At 37.5% G+C, this 20,394-nt stretch overlaps 1 protein-coding gene across 2 annotated transcripts in view; it reads left to right on the top strand.

Annotated features, from left to right (window-relative positions):
* sec61a1a (SEC61 translocon subunit alpha 1a) overlaps positions 1-19,454 on the top strand; it is a 50,236-nt gene extending 30,782 nt beyond the window's left edge. The window contains exons 1-12 of one of the 2 annotated variants that reach the window (XM_062037991.1): positions 3,884-4,114; positions 8,181-8,248; positions 8,329-8,394; positions 11,210-11,288; positions 11,389-11,520; positions 11,602-11,711; positions 13,794-13,947; positions 14,043-14,203; positions 16,402-16,599; positions 16,688-16,879; positions 18,250-18,326; positions 18,464-19,454. In XM_062037991.1, coding sequence (XP_061893975.1) covers positions 4,108-4,114; positions 8,181-8,248; positions 8,329-8,394; positions 11,210-11,288; positions 11,389-11,520; positions 11,602-11,711; positions 13,794-13,947; positions 14,043-14,203; positions 16,402-16,599; positions 16,688-16,879; positions 18,250-18,326; positions 18,464-18,647 — 1,428 coding nt within the window. In that variant the 5' untranslated portion in view covers positions 3,884-4,107 and the 3' untranslated portion in view covers positions 18,648-19,454. Of the gene's footprint in view, positions 1-3,883; positions 4,115-8,180; positions 8,249-8,328; positions 8,395-11,209; positions 11,289-11,388; positions 11,521-11,601; positions 11,712-13,793; positions 13,948-14,042; positions 14,204-16,401; positions 16,600-16,687; positions 16,880-18,249; positions 18,327-18,463 lie in introns of those variants that run through there. The other variant, XM_062037992.1, reaches the window with a different exon arrangement.
* Positions 19,455-20,394: the final 940 nt, after the last annotated feature.

A 20,394-nucleotide genomic window follows, 5' to 3' on the forward strand; every position in this document is an offset into this window, starting at 1 on the left:
CTTCTTGACATCCTCAACAATGGGTCAAGTCATACAGTCCTTGGTTTTCTGTCATCTCCATTACTGTCCTATAATATGGTCCGCTACAACTCAGTCTGACCTGAACAAACTGCAACTTGTTCAGAACAGAGCGGCTAGACTGCTACTTAAATGTTCCTTGCGCACTAATATTTTATTTATGCATTCACGCCTGTCCTGGTTGTCTGTTGAACAAAAGATGCATTGTAGTCTCCTTATGTTCTTTAGAACTATCATTTCAGATCAATCACCAGATTACTTTTACAAACAGTTTTTAAAATCAACTAATACACATATTCATGACACTAGGAATGCCAGCAATGGCTATTTGGCACTTCCTGTTCCCAGGACCAATCTCCTCAAACATACAGACATGTATAGATGTACATCATTCTGGAATCGGTTGCCAGCTCACATTAATTTCTCACAAAGTAAATTGTCATTCAAGACATCTTTGAAGATACACCTATTGCAGCTGCCCACATGACGTGAATTTTTAATACTGGTTTTAACTAGCTTTTTATCTTATGTTGTATTTTTCCATTGTATAATGTCTGGTAATCCATGTATTCTTTGTATTTTAATTTTGTATGCTCCTATATGGACCCCAGGAAGACTAGCAGTCGCCTTGGCGTCAGCTAATGGGGATCCATTCAATAAAAAATAACTAATAAACAATTTCTCCAGATTCTCTGAACCCTTTTGATGATATTACAGACCGTAGATCAGGGGTCACCAACGCGGTGCCCGCGGGCACCAGGTAACCCGTAAGGACCAGATGAGTAGCCCGCTGGCCTGTTCTAAAAATAGCTCAAATAGCAGCACTCACCAGTGAGCTGCCTCTATTTTTTTAAATCTTATTTATTTACTAGCAAGCTGGTCTCGCTTTGCCCGACATTTTTAATTCTAAGAGAGACAAAACTCAAATAGAATTTGAAAATCCAAGAAAATATTTTAAAGACTTGGTCTTCACTTGTTTAAATTCATTAATTTTTTTACTTTGCTTCTTATAACTTTCAGAAAGACAATTTTAGAGAAAAAATACAACCTTAAAAATGATTTTAGGATTTTTAAACACATATACCTTTTTACCTTTTAAATTCCTTCCTCTTCTTTCCTGACAATTTAAATCAACGTTCAAGTACATTTATTTTTTTTATTGTAAAGAATAATAAATACATTTTAATTTAATTCTTCATTTTAGCTTCTGTTTTTTTGACGAAGAATATTTGTGAAATATTTCTTCAAACTTATGATTAAAATTCAAAAAAAATATTCTGGCAAATCTAGAAAATCTGTAAAATCACATTTAAATCTTATTTCAAAATCTTTTGAATTTATTTTAAAATTTTTGTTCTGGAAAATCTAGAAGAAATAATGATTTGTCTTTGTTAAAAATATAGCTTCGTCCAATTTGTTATATATTCTAACAAAGTGTAGATTGGACTTTAACCTATTTAAAACATGTCATCAAAATTCTAAAATTAATCTTAATCAGAAAAAATTACTAATGATGTTCCATAAATTATTTTTAAATTTTTTTCAAAAAGATTCGAATTAGCTAGTTTTTCTCTTCTTTTTTTCGGTTGAATTTTGAATTTTAAAGAGTCGAAATTGAAGATAAACTATGTTTCAAAATTTAATTGTCATTTTTTTCGTGTTTTCTCCTCTTTTAAACCGTTCAATTAAGTGTAATTATCATTAATTATTAATAATAACATAGAGTTAAAGGTAAATTGAGCAAATTGGCTATTTCTGGCAATTTATTTAAGTGTGTATCAAACTTGTAGCCCTTCGCATTAATCACTACCCAAGAAGTAGCTCTTGGTTTCAAAAAGGTTGGTGACCCCTGCCGTAGATGGTGAAATCCCTAAATTCCTTGCTATAGCTCGTTGAGAAATGTTGTTCTTAAACTGTTGGACAATTTGCCCACGCATTCGTTGACAAAGTGGTGACCCTCGCCCCATCCTTGTTTGTGAATGACTGAGCATTTCATGGAAGCTGCTTTTATACCCAATCATGGCACCCACCTGTTCCCAATTAGCCTGTTCACCTGTGGGGTGTTCCAAATAAGTGTTGGATGATCATTCCTCAACTTTCTCAGTCTTTTTTGCCACTTGTGCCAGTTGCAGGCATCAAATTCCAAATGAGCTAATATTTGCAAAAAATAAAGTTTTCCAGTTCGAACATTAAATACCTTGTCTTTGCAGTCTATTCAATTAAATATAAGTTAAAAAAGGATTTGCAAATCATTGTATTCTGTTTTTATTTTCGAATTACACAACGTCCCAACTTCGCTGGTTTTGGGTTTTGTACTTTTGTAGTGTATCTTATGAATGTACAATAATTATATGCGATAAAAGAATAGCTCTTTATTGTACATTGTACAACGAAATTGCAAGCAAACTCATTTAGTGCAAATTCATAGATGACACATTAAAAACATAAGAACATTGGTTTTGATTGATTGAAACTTTTATTAGTAGATTGCACAGTACAGTACATATTCCGTACAATTGACCACTAAATGGTTACACCCGAATAAGTTTTTCAACTTGTTTAAGTCGGGGTCCACTTAAATCGATTCATGGTACAGATATATACTATCATCATAATACAGTCGTCACACAAGATAATCATCAGAGTATATACATTGAATTATTTACAATCCGGGGTGTGGGATTTTTAGGTTTGGTTGATATCAACACTTCAGTCATCAACAATTGCATCATCAGAGAAATGTACAATGGAACAGTGTAGGACTGACTTGGTAGGATATGTACAGCAAGTAGTGGACATAGAGAGAGAGATCAGAAAGCATAAGAACAAGTATCTACATTTGATTATTTACATTTGATTATTTACAATCCGGGGAGGTGGGATGTGGAAGGGGGAGGGTGTTAGTTTAGGGTTGAAGTTGCCTGGAGGTGTTCTTTTAGTGTGGTTTTGAAGGAGGATAGAGATGCCCTTCTTTTACTAAGATAAATAGATACAAATAAATACATTAAAAAAAACTAACATTTGCACTAAATGAGTTTGCTTGCAATTTCGTTGTACAATGACATCCATCCATCCATCCATTTTTCTACCGCTTATTCCCTTCGGGATCGCGGGGGGTGCTGGAGCCTATCTCAGCTACAATCGGGCGGAAGGCGGGGTACACTCTGGACAAGTCGCCGCTTTCACGCCAAATTTCTTCCCTCTACAAAAACCTTCCCTCCCGCATTTACTTCCGTGGTCATGTTTCCTCTTACGTCATTGACAGCGATCGATAGCACTTCGGCTTTGACTGCCCGTCGCTGTCTTTGACAGCTGCTGGGATCTGAAGAAATCGATTATTGGTTTTTTTTTGTACAGGCGCGAAACAGGACAGTCGCGTGCAGGTTAAGGACCCCCAACTTTGCGATTTTATTGGACGCAGCCCAGGAAGTAAATGGGGGAAGAAATTTGGCGTGACACCACCTCATCGCAGGGCCAACACAGATAGACAGACAACATTCACACACTAGGGCAATAAAGATATATTCTATTCTATTATACACTAGCTTGCTGAGCAGGAGAAATGTACTGGCCCTTTAAGAGGCTTGTGTCACGTGGGTAGTGGTGACGCGTCTGTTTGGCTGCGCGTTGCCAGACGTACGATAAACATTAAAATTTGTGATATAATTTCACCCTCCATACGATTTATGATGATTAATTTTTTTTAAAGCACATAAAGCGTGCGAACATGGTTATTAGCGAACACAAACAGGATACATCCTGCACTGCGCCTGCGTGTAATGTCTCAGATGCCACTTTACAGTCAGACGAATGCGCTCTTATGCCAGTGGCGGCTTCTTAACACCAGTTATGTTAGTTAATTTGATTACTAAACGAGGTTTGTTGTAATGTTTTCAGATGTTCACGAAAATGACCGTTATGTTCCTCAAAATGCGATCATTTTAAGCGTCTGGTACGATAATTGGTCATTTTCCATCTGGCAACATTGTCTGCTACCTGACCCGGGGCGTCTACAGTTTAGCCGCACATTGATCGAGCGTCGGGTTGTTTCAGCACAAGAGAGCTCAGGTGGACATTTAGGACATCATCATGGGCAGTGAGTATCTTCTCTTTGGTTCAAATAAAATAACTACATTCGTGTTTTTGTTTACATAACCTGGGGCGTTCTTAATGTAGCATTGCTACATCGTTAGCATGTTAGCTTCCGTTGTAAGCTAGCAGCTTCTCGTCTTTTTTTAAATATTTGCCATAAAATGCTGTTATAGGGTGGTTATTTTCAACCGTTTCACCAAACAATTGTATAATGGTGACATTTAGTCCTGAATATTGTCATTTTGTTTTTAGGAGAACATTGTAGCTAACTTGTTAGCCACTCATTGAATTACACTGAGAGTGAAGTGATGACGACGCTTAACACCCAGAGAGGTTATCTTCTTATTCAGGCTTGTTCGCTAATCGCTGGAAGCATACACATCATAAGTGTGTTATAAACCATGTCAAGGTGCAGCTATCAAATTAATTGTGGAAAATAATTACATTTTGTATCTTTTATTGTTTATTATTATTAGAATCAGAATACTTTTTTATTGCCATTGTTTGAGAACGGGTTCACAAACTAAGATTGTTTTCTTGGTGCAATCGTGCAACATAAAACCCATAACACAGAATAGATTTAGAAAAATTTAAATATAATCTGAGGGGTACACCAAAACAATTTGACTTGACCTTGGGCTGCATAATTATTTATATAAATGTGACACTCACTGTTGACAATGAACCTTTTCACTTACCCCAACTCTGTTGTTGTTTTTTTATTCAGTGACACTTCTCTGTATGTTTGTGATTTTTATTTTTGTTGTTTCCTTTTTTTTCTTCCCCCTTTTACTCAGTTATTGTGATTTTCTATATGCTTGTGGTGAAGAGGAAGGCAGTACATTGCTACCCACTGTGACTGAAATGTAGGACGGGAGGTGGGAGGGGGTGTCATTATTTTACTTTTATTATTTTTCTGCAGGTTTTTTGTATTTCTTTTTTTGGGGGGAGAGACAAAAAAAGTGTCTGTTTTACCTAACAAGTAAATAAATAAATACTATTTTTTTTAAAAAGAACCCTTTAAACAATATAATTTCATTGACAACCTGGTCTGGTGAAGATCCATCCATCCATCCATTTTCTACCGCTTATTCCCTTCGGGGTCGCGGGGGCGCTGGAGCCTATCTCAGCTACAATCGGGAGGAAGGCGGGGTACACCCTGGACAAGTCGCCACCTCATCGCAGGGCCAACACAGATAGACAGACAACATTCACACTCACATTCACACACTAAGGCCAATTTTAGTGTTGCCAATCAACCTATCCCCAGGTGCATGTCTTTGGAGGTGGGAGGAAGCTGGAGTACCCGGAGGGAACCCACGCAGTCACGGGGAGAACATGCAAACTCCACACAGAAAGATAATGCCCTTTATTTAAAACAATTAAAATAAAATAAAACATTTTCTTGAACAAAAACATTTATTAAATCAACATAAACAACACAAGATACACTTACAATTAGTGGACCAACCCAATAGGGCTGCAACTAACGATTAATTTGATAATAGATTAATCTGTCGATTATTACTTCGATTAATCGATTAATAATCGGATAAAAGGGACAAACTACATTTCTATCCTTTCCAGTATTTTATTGGGGGAAAAAACAGCATACTGGCACCGTACTTATTTTGATTATTGTTTCTCAGCTGTTTGTACATGTTGCAGTTTATAAATAAAGGTTTATTAAAAATAAATAAATAAATTGCCTCTGCGCATAGCATATATCCAACGAATCGATGACTAAATTAATCGCCAACTATTTTTATAATCGATTTTAATCGATTAGTTGTTGCAGCCCTACAACCCAACCAAACCCCCCCCCCCTCCTTACACACATTCTCACTCATTCACCCAAAAGGGTTGTTTCCTTCTTGTTATTAATATTCTGGTTCCTACAATATATATCAATACAGTCTGCAAGGGATACAGTCCGTGAAGTCGCCACCTCATCACAGGGCCAAATATTAATATTTAATTTAATTAAATAATTTTATTAATTTTATTTTATTTTAGTTTATTTTTTGTTCAAGACAATGTTTATTTATTTATTTTTTAAATAAAGGGCATTATCTTCACCAGACCAGGTTGTCAATGAAATTAGATCAGTGGTTCTTAACCTTGTTGGAGTTACCGAACCCCACCAGTTTCATATGCGCATTCACCAAACCCTTCTTTAGTGAAAAATAAAATGTTTTTTTTTCAAATTCAAGACAAAGTTATATGTTTTTGGTAACACTTTAGTATGGGGAACATATTCTAAGTAACAAAGACTTAATTTAGAGTTATTTGGTTAGGGTTAGGGCCAGGGTTCGAGGGTTAGGGTTATAATAAGGCTATGCCGAATAAGGCATTAATAAGTACTTAATAATGACTAGTTAAGAGCCAATATGTTACTAATTGCATTTGTTAATAAGCAACTAATTAATGGTGAATATGTTCCCCATACTAAAGTGTTAACATGTTTTTTTACTGGTGCACAAAATGAACCATGCATGAACATCACCTTGACAAAGAACAAAACCAACACAGTGCATAAACTCACAACAAATTACACACCTGCAAATCAGTGTGACTTCTGCTGTTGCCGTATCCGTAATACGCCGATAGGGAGAAGTTTTTATTTACACGATGAGTCGGGTGTGTCTTGACCTCCGCCGAACCCCTGAGCCTGACTCACCGAACCCCTTGGGTTCGAACGAACCCAGGTTAAGAACCACTGAATTAGATTGTTTAAAAGGTTATTTTTTTTAATAGTATTTATTTATTCATTTGATAGATAAAACATACACTTTTTTTTGGTCCTTCCCCCCAAAAAATAAATACAAAAAAACCCCAGAAAAATAATAAAAGTCAAATAATAACACCCCCTCCCACCTCCCGTCCTACATTTCAGTCACAGTGGGTAGCAATGTACTGCCTTCCTCTTCACCACAAGCATATAGAAAATCACAATAACTGAGTAAAAGGAAAATTGTCAACAGTGAGTGTCACATTTATCCTATAGTGTCTTTAATTTAGCTATGTAAATAATTATGCAGCCCCAGGTCAAGTCATTGTTTTGGTGTACCCCTCAGATTATATTTAAATTTCTCTAAGGAGACCTTGGGGGTAAACTGTGATTTCCACTCCAATAAGATCCTTCTTTGAGCTATTAATGATGCAAAGGCCATACTATCCCTAAAAGTCTGCTTAATTTTTGATAGTTTGGTGGAATTCCAAAAATAGTCATTTCTGCACAAGGCGTCAATTTAAAATTTAGTGCATCTGCAAGATGTTTAAAAATATTAGTCCAGTAGGCTTTCAGACAGGGACAGGACCAGAACATGTGTGTCATGTTTGCAGGAATCAATTGACAGCGATTACATGTATCTGCAATATTGGCATACATTTTGGAGAGTTTAGCGTTAGTAAAATATATGCGATGGACAACCTTAAACTGTATAAGATTAAGCTGTTTAAAGGGTTCTTAAAACCAGGTCCAGTCCAGATTATGTCCAGGTCGGCCTCAGCAACACACACCTTCATTTATGTACACTTAAATTAGGGAATAAGCATTTGATAACTTCCCATCTACTGTGTTTTTTGGCTTCATTATCTGTTTCAACCATATAACTTTCTAAAGTTAAAAAATGCTGAATAAATGTTTTAAAGAAAGTAATACTAAGTGAATATCTATTTTTGGCCTTAAAAATAAACCTTTTACAGAGTACTATAATTAAATGGACTAAATCATGACTGTCAGTGAACTCTCCCTAAGTAACAGAAACCACATCAAGCTTCGTAAACAAACCAATCCTTAACCACATTTTTTCAACTTCCACTCAAAACGAAGACACAATATGACAATACCAAAACAAATGCAAGGTGGATTCAGACTCTTGACAACAAAAACGACAATCATCTGACTGTCATATTGCATAGTTTTAACTTTTTTTTTTTTTACACATTGTATCTTTGACGTCCATGTGTGGCAGTCAGAGTCCGCCCTTCAGTCCATTGCCACGTCTCACGGATTCTTCAAACCATTTGTGAAAAACACTGAAATGTTCTACTTTGCTTCATTTCAGTCAAATTCTTGGAAGTGATAAAGCCATTCTGTGCAGTTTTGCCAGAAATCCAAAAACCTGAAAGAAAGGTACGTGTGAATTTACTGGAGTAATCAACAAGTCTTCTGACGACATGCTGTTCAACCTGTCATGATGATTTCGGTTTCAGATCCAGTTCAGAGAGAAGGTTCTATGGACAGCCATCACTCTCTTCATCTTCTTGGTTTGCTGCCAGGTGAGTTGTTGTGACTTGTTGGTGCGATACAGCAAGGTCCACAAAAGGCCGAAAAGGCCCCGTTTACACTAAGGTTATCCAGAGTAGATCCCACCTAACCTTATCCTTGTCAACAAACACACAATGGTCGTTTAAGACACCCCCCTCAAATCTTTATTAGACATATAAACAATGTGATAAAGAACAGTTTACATCAATAAAACTAGGGATCTAGATATCTGGTCAGGACACTCCTCACTTTTTTGCCTTCACCTTCATTGTCCATTCGTTTTTGGTGACTTTATATACTCCGGACCTAGATGTTGAGGCCAGGTAATACAAAGCACATGCTATCTTTTTTTATCACATCCACGGGAGCCCACATTTTTGTTGTCTCTCCAACAAATGGACAATGTTTTTCGGTAAGTAGAATCACAGCTGACCTGGACATCCGAAAGTTCTCTTGCCGTCTGAGAAGTGTTGTGTCCAAAATAGCTGCAATCGCGCGTTTTCTTCTCTTAAGGTATTCATGTGTGATTTCCGCAAGCGTCTGTACATGTAGAAGAATGAGAAACACGGGCATGTCTGGATGACTCGCCTCCATCTTTCCAGTGGTTAACTCCGATTGTTATGAAGCTGGCTGTGGCGTGTTCTTTCTGATGTCACTTCCTGTGTGGGGCACGGTTTTTCTGACTTCACTTCCTCTCCGAACTCAGTTTGTAAACGATCAATGACTCCATACAAAGCTAAGAGCTGGAGATTCAAGAAATACACAGCACACTTATCCGTGTAAAAAATTCTCCAAGGAAGGTTACCTTAAACGATGGTTTAGTGTGGCTGAAACAGGGCTTAGGCTAAATAATTATTCGTGTAAGGAGTTATCCGCCTTAGTGTAGACATAGCCATATAAATAAAATAAATGGAGACCCATATAAAACAGTAGGTAGCTTCATGACCTCAGCTCAGGACATACCTTAGAGCAGTGTTTTTCAACCACTGTGCCGCGGCACACTAGTGTGCCGTGAGATACAGTCTGGTGTGCCGTGGGAGATTATCTCATTTCACCTATTTGGGGTATACATTTTTTTGCAAACCAGTAATTATAGTCTGCAAATGATGTGTTGTTGTTGAGTGTCGGCAGAGTAACCGTGTAATACTCTTCCATATCAGTAGGTGGCAGCAGGTAGCTAATCGTGGTCACAATTTTTCAGATGACAGTGGGAGGCAGTGTGCAGGTAAAAAGGCGGCAAATGCTTAAACTTCTATTCACACATTAAAAAAAAACACTTTAAGACTAATGTCTTGAAAAATATATCACTCTTGAATCAACACAGTAGTTAATACTATGATCAATGTTAATTCAAATACTAAATGTGGGTTATAAATAATAATGGAAGTACAATTGTTTGTATATAGTATATAAATTGGTACAAAGGTTTAACATGTCTACAAGGATATTTCACATGCCTTTACTGTGTATATAATTGAACTGTGTTTGTTATGTATAATGTGTATTTATAATATGTTGTACAAAGGACATTTGATAATTTTCGGAAGTTTATTTTGTACTTGACATTGTTTATAGGGTTAGGCGCAATAAGTGTTCAACTTCAGCCTAAACCCTTTCGGTCTGCAACATTTTCATTTTCAATTTATGAATGTACAACTGTTTGTTTATTTTGTTGACGATTGACCGAAGAATAATAAACTTGAAAAATAAACAAAAGGTGAGTGCCCCTAAAAAAAGGGCATTGAAGCTTAGGGAAGGCTATGCAGAACGAAACTACAACTGAACTGGCGACAAAGTGAAGAAAAACAGAATGCTGGACGACAGCAAAGACTTACAGCGTGTGGAGTAGACGGCGTCCACAAAGTACATCCGAACATGACAATCAACAATGTCCCCACAAAGAAGGATACAAACAACTGCAATATTCTTGATTGCTAAAACAAAGCAGGCGCGGGGAATATCGCTTAAAGGAAGACATGAAACTGCTACAGGAAAATACCAACAAAACAGGAAAAGCCACCAAAATAGGAGCGCAAGACAAGAACTAAAACACTACACATAAGAAAACAGCAAAAAAGTCCAAATAAGTCAGGGTGTGATGTGACAGGTGGTGACAGTACACCTACTTTGAGACAAGAGCTATAGTGTTGCATGCTTAGTTATGCTTTAAAATCATATCCGACGACTTTTTATTGTCAATATTGAGTTTCATATTTTAATGATTTCTGCTGGTGGTGTGCCTTTGGATTTTTTCAATGAAAAAAATGTGCCTCGGCTCAAAAAAGGTTGAAAAACACTGCCTTAGAGAGACAGACTTCCTTTATTGTCATTCAAATTTGAACTTTACAGTACAGATAAGAACACAATTTAGTTGCATTAGCTTTTGGTAGTGAAGGATAAAAGAGCAATAAAGTGCAGAGTGTTTGCATTTACAAAAGAAGGTGCAGATATAGATTACTGTACAGATAAATATATTGCACTTTTGCATAAGCATCCATGTTTATGGATGTATGTTATATTGTCTTTATAGTCCAGCGAGTTAATCCGTTTATTGGAGGGGAATTGAGGGGAATGCAACTGAGATAGGCTCCAGCACCCCCCGCGACCCCTGAAAGGGACAAGCTGTAGAAAATGGATGGATGAACAATAACAATGTGTTTGGATAGTTATTCTTTGTTGTACCACTAGATGGAGCTTTGTACACGTACCACAGTTTGAGAATCACTGTTATATATCAATTAGTCTTGAGTGGTCTCATTACAGAATTGTGTGTTGAAGTTAATACCAATTCATGCATAACAGAAATGCATGATGCTGTTCTTCTAGATCCCCCTCTTTGGCATCATGTCCTCAGACTCTGCAGATCCCTTCTACTGGATGAGAGTGATTCTGGCCTCAAATCGAGGTAGATGTCGACCATACTGTACCTCTAGTTTGTTTGCATTTGAATGCACGACAGTATCAGCTTGGACACGCCCTCCTCTAATGTAAGTGTTTACTTCCAGGCACGTTGATGGAGCTGGGCATCTCTCCGATTGTCACCTCTGGCCTCATCATGCAGCTTCTTGCTGGAGCTAAAATTATCGAAGTTGGGGACACGCCCAAAGACAGAGCCCTCTTCAACGGAGCACAGAAATGTACGGACACTACTATTATATTTTGCTGACTTGTAACACGGGTAATGTGGTGAGTCTCACGCTATTGTTGACGTATTTCAGTGTTTGGAATGATCATCACCATTGGGCAAGCTATTGTTTACGTGATGACCGGCATGTACGGTGACCCCTCAGAGATGGGAGCTGGCATCTGTCTGCTCATCATCATCCAGGTACACACACACAGACTGTGGATAGAGACACACTCATACTATTCTTTTTCTCAAATACTTTAAATCTCATACACTTACATTTGCTTACGTGACTGCCTTTCAATGTAAGAACAGGCCTTCTCGCTGTGACCCAAAAGGGAACTGCACTTTTTTTGGAGTTTTGCCCATCGTTCACCATCATTATGAAAAACATGACAATGGATGTATTTTTGTTTAATGCATTCTGCATTCAGACTGTATGTTTATTCTTTTATGATATCGGCACCGAGGTGCCTAATGTTTGCGTGTTGATGTTTATTGTGCCAACGCTGCTTCACACCTGATGTTCCTGACAAATAAAAAGTACCGTATTTTTCGGAGTATAGGTCGCTCCGGAGTATAAGTCGCACCGGCCGAAAATGCATAATAAAGAAGGAAAAAAAACATATATAAGTCGCACTGGAGTATAAGTCGCATTTTTTGGGGAAATGTATTTGATAAAACCCAACACCAAGAATAGACATTTGAAAGGCAATTTAAAATGTCTAAAGAATAGTGAACAACAGGCTGAATAAGTGTACGTTATATGAGGCATAAATAACCAACTGAGAACGTGCCTGGTATGTTAACGTAACATTTTATGGTAAGAGTCATTCAAATAACTCAGTGGTTCTTAACCTTGTTGGAGGTACCGAACCCCACCAGTTTCATATGCGCATTCGCCAAACCCTTTAGTGAAAAATAAAATTTTGTTTTTTTTTTCAAATTCAAGACAAAGTTATGTTTTTGGTAACACTTTAGTATGGGGAACATATTCTAAGTGACAAAGACTTAATTTAGAGTTTTTTGGACATTAGGGGAACATATTCTAAGTAACAATGACTTAATTTAGAGTTATTCGGTTGGGGTTAGGGTTATAATAAGGCCATGCCGAATAAGGCATTAATAAGTACTTAATAATGACTAGTTAAGAGCCAATATGTTACTAATTTGCATGTTAATAAGCAACTAATTAATGGTGAACATGTTCCCCATACTAAAGTGTTACCATGTTTTATTACTGGTGCACAAAATGAACCGTGCATGAACATCACCTTGTTCAAAGAACAAAACCAACACAGTGCATAAACTCACAACAAATGACACACCTGCAAATCAGTGTGACTTCTGCTGTTGCCGTATCCGTAATACGCCGATAGGGAGAAGTTTTTATTTACATGATGAGATGGGTGTGTCTTGACCTCCGCCGAACCCCTGAGCCCGACTCACCGAACCCCTAGGGTTCGATCGAACCCAGGTTAAGAACCACTGAAATAACTATATCATATAGAACATGCTATACGTTTACCAAACAATCTGTCACTCCTAATTGCTAAATCCGATGAAATCTTATACGTCTAGTCTCCTATGTGAATGAGCTAAATAATATTATTTGATATTTTACGGTAATGTGTTAATAATTTCACACGTAAGTCGCTCCTGAGTATAAGTCGCACCCCTGGCCAAACTATGAAAAAAACTGCGACCTATAGTCTGAAAAATACGGTACTTTAATTGATTTAGACAAAGTTTATCCGGCAGACTTTGGCTGAAATGATAGTTAAATCTATTTTTCATACAACTTGCTTTAACACTTGTTAGCTAACTACTGAAACAAGGAAACAAGCTAACTATCTCACCGAGTTGAGATCGCATTCCCCAGATGCCCGACATTCCCCCGCTTTAAATGCTCCCGTATCGTAGAAGTAGTGCCATAAAAAAACAAAATCCGCTTTGTAAAATGAGCAAGGTATTTATGTCTTTAAGAAAACTAGGGCAAATGTTTCCACACTTGACATGTTTTCACCTGCGATGTTGTTGGGAGTGCTCGCTTCCCTCTGGATGACCTCACCGACTATTGTTGACAAATGGATTTGTCAGCGACAGATTTTATCGTCAATATTTGTAGATGAATTGTTGCTCCCCTAACTGCAACACATATTTACGCTACCAAACATATTGAAGAAATGGCTGCTCTATGACAGTATTCGCAACATTGAGAATCTTGTTATATTTGGGTGTCTTTAAAATAAGGCTGACCAATCACATCTCTCTTCGAACCAGCTGTTTGTGGCCGGTCTCATTGTGCTGCTTCTGGATGAATTGCTCCAAAAAGGCTATGGCCTCGGCTCGGGTATTTCGCTTTTCATTGCGACCAACATTTGTGAGACCATCGTCTGGAAGGCTTTCAGCCCAACCACTGTAAACACTGGCAGAGGTAAGTGTCTACACAAGAACAAATGGTTTTCTTCTGTATTGCTAATTGTGCTTGTAGTGGCAATAAAAAGTATTATTTCCTGTGTTGTTTTACAGGCACAGAGTTTGAGGGAGCCATTATTGCTCTTTTCCATCTGCTGGCTACAAGGACGGACAAAGTGCGTGCTCTAAGAGAGGCCTTCTACAGACAAAACCTGCCCAACCTCATGAACCTAATTGCCACAGTCTTTGTTTTTGCTGTAGTCATATACTTTCAGGTGAGTTATTTTGTGTTTATGTTGACCCCAAGCAGGCAGCGTGATGAAATATGCATTATAAGTAGAGATGTGCCGATCCATCAGCCACCTATCAGTATCAGACAATTTTCTTGAATAAGTATGTGATCACCTTTGTACATTAATGCTTTCAATGCTATTTATAAATGGTTGATTTATATAGGCTAGTAAGGTAAAGTTTTGTACCTGACAAGTTTCGGCTACCTTACTTTTGCAGCCTTCATCAGAGGTGTCACGTGATTTTAGCATGACATCGTCTGTGACGTGTTATATGGATTTTTCCATCCCACCACCTCAGGCAGTATGTATTGCAGCTTCCTGTGATAACGATATACACTACAATATATTATCTGGTATATAAATGATAATGGAACCATTTCAAAACAGGTTACAAAGGCTCCTTTTTTGGCTGCTGACATATGCAGTAACATCATATTTTTTCTAGTTGTATTATTTGCTCAAAATTATTATTGTTAATCTACTTCCTAAATTACTGGTAATATCTGGCTACTTTATAATGTAACTATACTTCTGTTAAATTGTAATAAGCACTTGTTCAGTTTTTTGAATATTATATTTGTGTGATACTACAAATTTGGGTATAGAAGCAATCTAATACCAAGTAGTTACAGGGGCAGTATTGATCATACCATTGCTGATACGGATACTTCACATTTTCAATATCATTGGATGATTAAATTTTTCACAATGAATCACAATTATAATCAGACCAAAACACAGAATGGCGGTTTAGAATATGAATTACATTTCTAAATTATGACCTACTATTGTCTCTTGATTTAAATCATTTGGTTTTTGCCTTTTAAAGTCCTCCTGCGTGACTTTAAAATTTGTGGACACAGCTAGAATGTGTCATTAACATGCATTATCACGATATAACGATATTATTAAAAGCTCTATTGTCAGCCAAACTTATATCATTTATATTGTATATTGTTCAGGGTTTCCCCTAGATTGCCAAGAAACCTGTGGCGGCAGGGGTGTGGTCATGGGTGTGGTCAATATGACATCATATAATTAGATGATGCATGTATTTTCTTTAAAAAGGTAACAAAATGTATACATACATTTATTTTTTTAATCTGTTATTATTTAGTATTAACATATATTTTTTCTTACATAGCATCGTTTTGCTGTACTTTTCAATTGTTGCTGCTTATTGTACTTAGTAATTTGTTGAGAATGTATTTTCTAGAGATTTTTATTATTTTATTAGGCAAACGACTGGCAACAAATTTCGCATCTATTTCTGGTACTATTGTAGACTTTGCTTGTATTTAGAGACTCTTTACTTCTGTTGCTCCATGTCCGTGCCGAAAAGCCAACTGCACAGAGCCTGACCGTCCCACACTGCGAGCCTTGCTCTCTTTACAAGCCGCTACTGGTATGTTAAATTTTGAAGATCGCTGTCCGCGGCTATATCTCTGATACTAAAAGTATGCCCACAGCGCGGACATGCGGCCTCTGCTCCAGGCAACACCGTGCAAATGACTTGCGTCATCACAACATTCGGTTTCGGCAATGCTGTTCCGGTGATCAAAGTACATCTTCTTTTGGCGGTCAAATTTTCTGTGCATCACTAGTCAAAAGTGCGAAAATAATAAACTATATAAATCCATTCATACTGTAACTACCTGCTGGTGTTAGTGTATTTTAGTGTGTTATAATGTACATTTTTCCCATGGTCTGTGAACACATGGTGTTGGCGGAGAATGAGGAAGGGTTGTGTGTTTGGGAATGAAACACGGAGGCGGACGTGTGTGCACGGGAGGAAATACTTGTTGGAATTGGGCCAAATGTTAGCATAAGATTGGCAATAAAAGGTAAAAAGAGCGCCAGACTTTGTGTGGCTTCTTCTGGACGCTACATTTTATCTTACTTTTTTTTGTTTTCACGTAAAAATCCCTACTTTTTTAATTGTGGCGGCTAATATGTTGCCGTAGAGCACCGCCACATTCAAATACATTAAGGGGAAACCCTGTTGTCTATATCGCGCAACCCCACCATAAATATTTATAAAAATGTACAGTTAATATGTGTGATCAGTAACGGCCGATCTCACTCATGAAAGATCGAAATCAGCAGCATAAATCCCTAATCATAACATCCCTAATTAAAAGTTTTATTAAGATGTCATCACTTTTTGTTGCCCCTCACAGGGATTCAGAGTGGATCTGCCAATCAAGTCCGCTCGCTACCGCGGCCAGTACAACACCTACCCCATTAAACTCTTTTACACCTCCAACATTCCCATCATCTTGCAGTCTGCCTTGGTTTCCAATTTGTACGTCATATCCCAGATGCTTTCCACGCGCTTTAGCGGGAACTTCCTGGTCAATCTGCTCGGAACTTGGTCTGTAAGTATACATTTAACTTTTACATCTTCCAACAACAATTGAATCACTTTGGCAGGTGTTGACACAACCAGAATGCTTGTATCTGTAGGATGCTTCAACCGGTGGTCCGGCCCGGGCGTATCCTGTCGGTGGGCTCTGTTACTTCCTCTCCCCACCTGAGTCATTTGGTTCAGTTCTAGAGGATCCAGTCCACGCATTCATCTATATTGCCTTCATGCTTGGATCGTGTGCCTTCTTCTCCAAAACCTGGATTGAAGTCTCTGGCTCCTCCGCAAAAGATGTAAGACCAAACAGTTGTTTTGTATCAGTCTCCCTTAATGCCTTTTGCGCGTGGGCCAGCTACTATTTTTATGCAAAACACAATGTCAGGATACAATCTGTAAACACAAATAGTCAACTAGTGGCAAACAAACATGTATGAAACTCATCTTTAAAGGCTCACTGTGTGCTGCAAACTTTCTTTATTTTTGTCAGATGCATATAGTTTCCATATTACTCATTGTAAATTTGGTTAGCTGAAAGCATTAACCACACCGTGCTACCGAATGAACGCTGAACTTTTAAGTGACACCTCACTCAACCCAGTAGAAAAGCGATGACCTTGTCTGCTGTGGCAGAATAGCCAATGAACTTGTGTGTGTCAGTTTTGTAACCTAACTAACCTATGTAAATTACATCAAAGGTTAATGATGACTGACGCGCTACATAGCCAATGAGATTGTGTCGTACAAGCAAGGAACTCATGCAGAAAATGTAGTCCGGAGTTGTGCGATATGGACGAATAAATTTGGTCGACGATAGAGCTTTTAATAGTTTTAAATATATTATATCGTGATAATGCATGTTGATAACAGCTGTAGCTAATAGCACTGACCTGTAAGTTTGACCGCGACAAACAAACAAATGGGTCCTCAACCCAATCTAGTGTCCTCGCTGGCAGCGTTTAATAAGAATTATAACAAAAATGTAATCTTTAAATGATTTTAAAAAAATTAAGTATCAGCATTGGTATTGTCAATACTGCCACTGTAACTACTTGGTATTGAATTGATACCCAAATTTGCAGTATCCCCTAATACTGATGTAAAGTATCCAAACGTCAGAAGAATAAGTGTTTATTACGTTGTAACAGAAGTGCAGATAAAAACATGTTACAACATGAAGTAACCAGATATTAGCACAAGTAGATTAATAATAGTTTGGACAAAATAATGCAACCGGAAATTACATAATATGTTACTTATGTCAACAGCCAAATTAGGAGCTTCTGTAACCTATTTTGAAATTGCTCTATATACTAAATAATAAATTGTGATTAAATATAAATATCGCTGGAGGCAGCAATATATATCTTGATATAGATTTAAGGCCATATAGCCCATTTCTAGGCAAGAATTATAGGAGAACCTAAATGACGTGTACATCTCACTGTATTCAAACTCCTATTAGTTGCTTTCAGTCACATTTTGACTACTGGGGAGGACTATTCACCATATTATCTTTGAAAAGATTCCAAAGCCATGCCTCTACTCTAAATGGTTGAAAAACTGATTTACATTTGCTTTGGGTATGAATACTTTTAGATGTTTTAGCCAAAAAAAATCCCAGAATGCAAGGATGTCGATAACTTCATTACTGTTAATCATCCAGGTGGCAAAACAGCTGAAAGAGCAGCAGATGGTGATGAGAGGACACAGAGAGACATCAATGGTCCATGAACTCAACAGGTAAAAATCACTTATACATCCTCAGTGTTGTAGTCGTTATACTGTGTATTGTACTTGTGTTGCTAGTGTCTTCCTGTGCATGCTTTATTTTATTCAAATGTCCTTATTAAGGACTTCATACCCGTTTCAATCTTCAGGTACATTCCCACTGCGGCCGCTTTTGGCGGGCTGTGTATCGGTGGTCTGTCCGTGATGGCGGACTTCCTGGGAGCGATTGGCTCTGGCACAGGGATCCTGCTCGCCGTCACCATCATCTACCAGTACTTTGAGATCTTTGTCAAAGAGCAGAGTGAAGTAGGCAGCTTAGGGGGATTCTTCTAGGAATGTTCCTATTCCAGCAACCTGTACTAGCGCCGCCATTTTGAGTATTCTTCTCACCTTTTGTGAGGCGCTCACGTCATCAGCCGGGCTCAGGACCGTTTTGCCCCCCCCAGGATTGTCACATGAGATGACGTGTGAACTTCCCGTCTACTTCTGCTTTCTTCATATTTCATAATTGACTCAGTATTGAAGCTCTCTTATATTGACATAAAAGCTGCCTTTGTGAGGTGCATGCGGTCTTTTTTCCCGCCCCCCGACCGACATGGTAGAGCTTCAGTGTGCGGGCATACTTGGCTGCTTGGACGGTCAAACACTTTTTTTTTTACATTTGTCCACTTTTTTTGTTGTTGTTCTTGTGCTGCCACTCCAGTGAAGGTGAAAAGTAGCTGTTTGACATCATGGAGTCAAGTGCTGTCTTGTTCCCTGTCAGTGACCCTGCGGAGGGTTTGAATCTGACAGTTTGGATGCGGTGCAGCGGACAAGAAATAATTCAACTGTCAGCCGACAAGCCATTCGAACCACAGGTCCTGCTAGTCTTGTAACAGAGATCTTTCCCACACACCTCCAGTATTAACTCACTGGTCATGTTCATATTCATATCATTAGTTTCCCTTTATTTTCTTTGTCTGTTTTGAGAAACTGTCTGCTTTTGTGATTTTTAATTGTTGGTTTTTTGACAGATAATTTATATATTTTCTGTACTTATGCCATGTGTTGGAGACAGTCTTTGGAATATGTAAAAACAAAACTAAATGCATTTCAGAACAAACTTAAAGAAAATCTTGGCAATAAATGATCTTTAATTTTTTTCCCTCCCTTCTTGATAATCTTTTCACTGGCAAACAAACCACGCTACAAGTTTAAACATGCCAATGTTTATTCTAGGAAAAGGGGGCCAGAACAGAACAATTTTTTTTATTATTTTTTTGTGAAAAAAGGTTTTAAAAAAAACTTTTTCTTTAAAAGACAAAGCTGTGTGTTAGTATAGTGGCATCAACATTTCAGTTCTTTATCTTTACATTGTGCCTTTTTGCTCTCTGGGGATTATTATTTTCAAAGCAACGGGACACAGAAGTTCCGAAGTTTTTGAAGGCCATAAAAACATTTGTGCATTATTTTTTGTTAAGATTTCTCAAACTTTAGTTCTAAGCCAGGGGTCCCCAAACTTTTGACTTGGGGGGGCCGCATTGGGTTGGAAAAATATGGCCGGGGGCCGGGCTGTGTATGTATGTATGTGTATATATATATTATATATTTATATATATATTATATATTGCATTTTTTAGACAATATGATTTGCCTGAGCAGCTTGGAGACACAGAGTAACACGCGATACAAAATAGATTAGAAAGAACAGATTTAAAATATATATAAATATATATATATATATATATATATATATATATATATATATATATATATATATATATATATATTAGGGCTGCAAATACCGATTAATTTGATAATCGATTAATCTGTCGATTATTACTTCGATTAATAATTGTATAAAAGCGACAAACTACATTTCTATCCTATCCAGTATTTTATTGAAAAAAAACAGCATACTGGCACCATACTTATTTTGATTATTGTTAATCAGCTGTTTGTAAATGTTGCAGTTTATAAATAAAGGTTTATTTAAAAAAAAAGTTTTTTAAATAAATAATAAAAATGACTGCGCATAGCATAGATCCAACGAATCGATGACTAAATTAATCGGCAACTATTTTTATAATCGATTTAATCG

This window comes from Entelurus aequoreus, linkage group LG26, assembly GCF_033978785.1.
Source record: "Entelurus aequoreus isolate RoL-2023_Sb linkage group LG26, RoL_Eaeq_v1.1, whole genome shotgun sequence".
NCBI lineage: Eukaryota > Metazoa > Chordata > Actinopteri > Syngnathiformes > Syngnathidae > Entelurus > Entelurus aequoreus.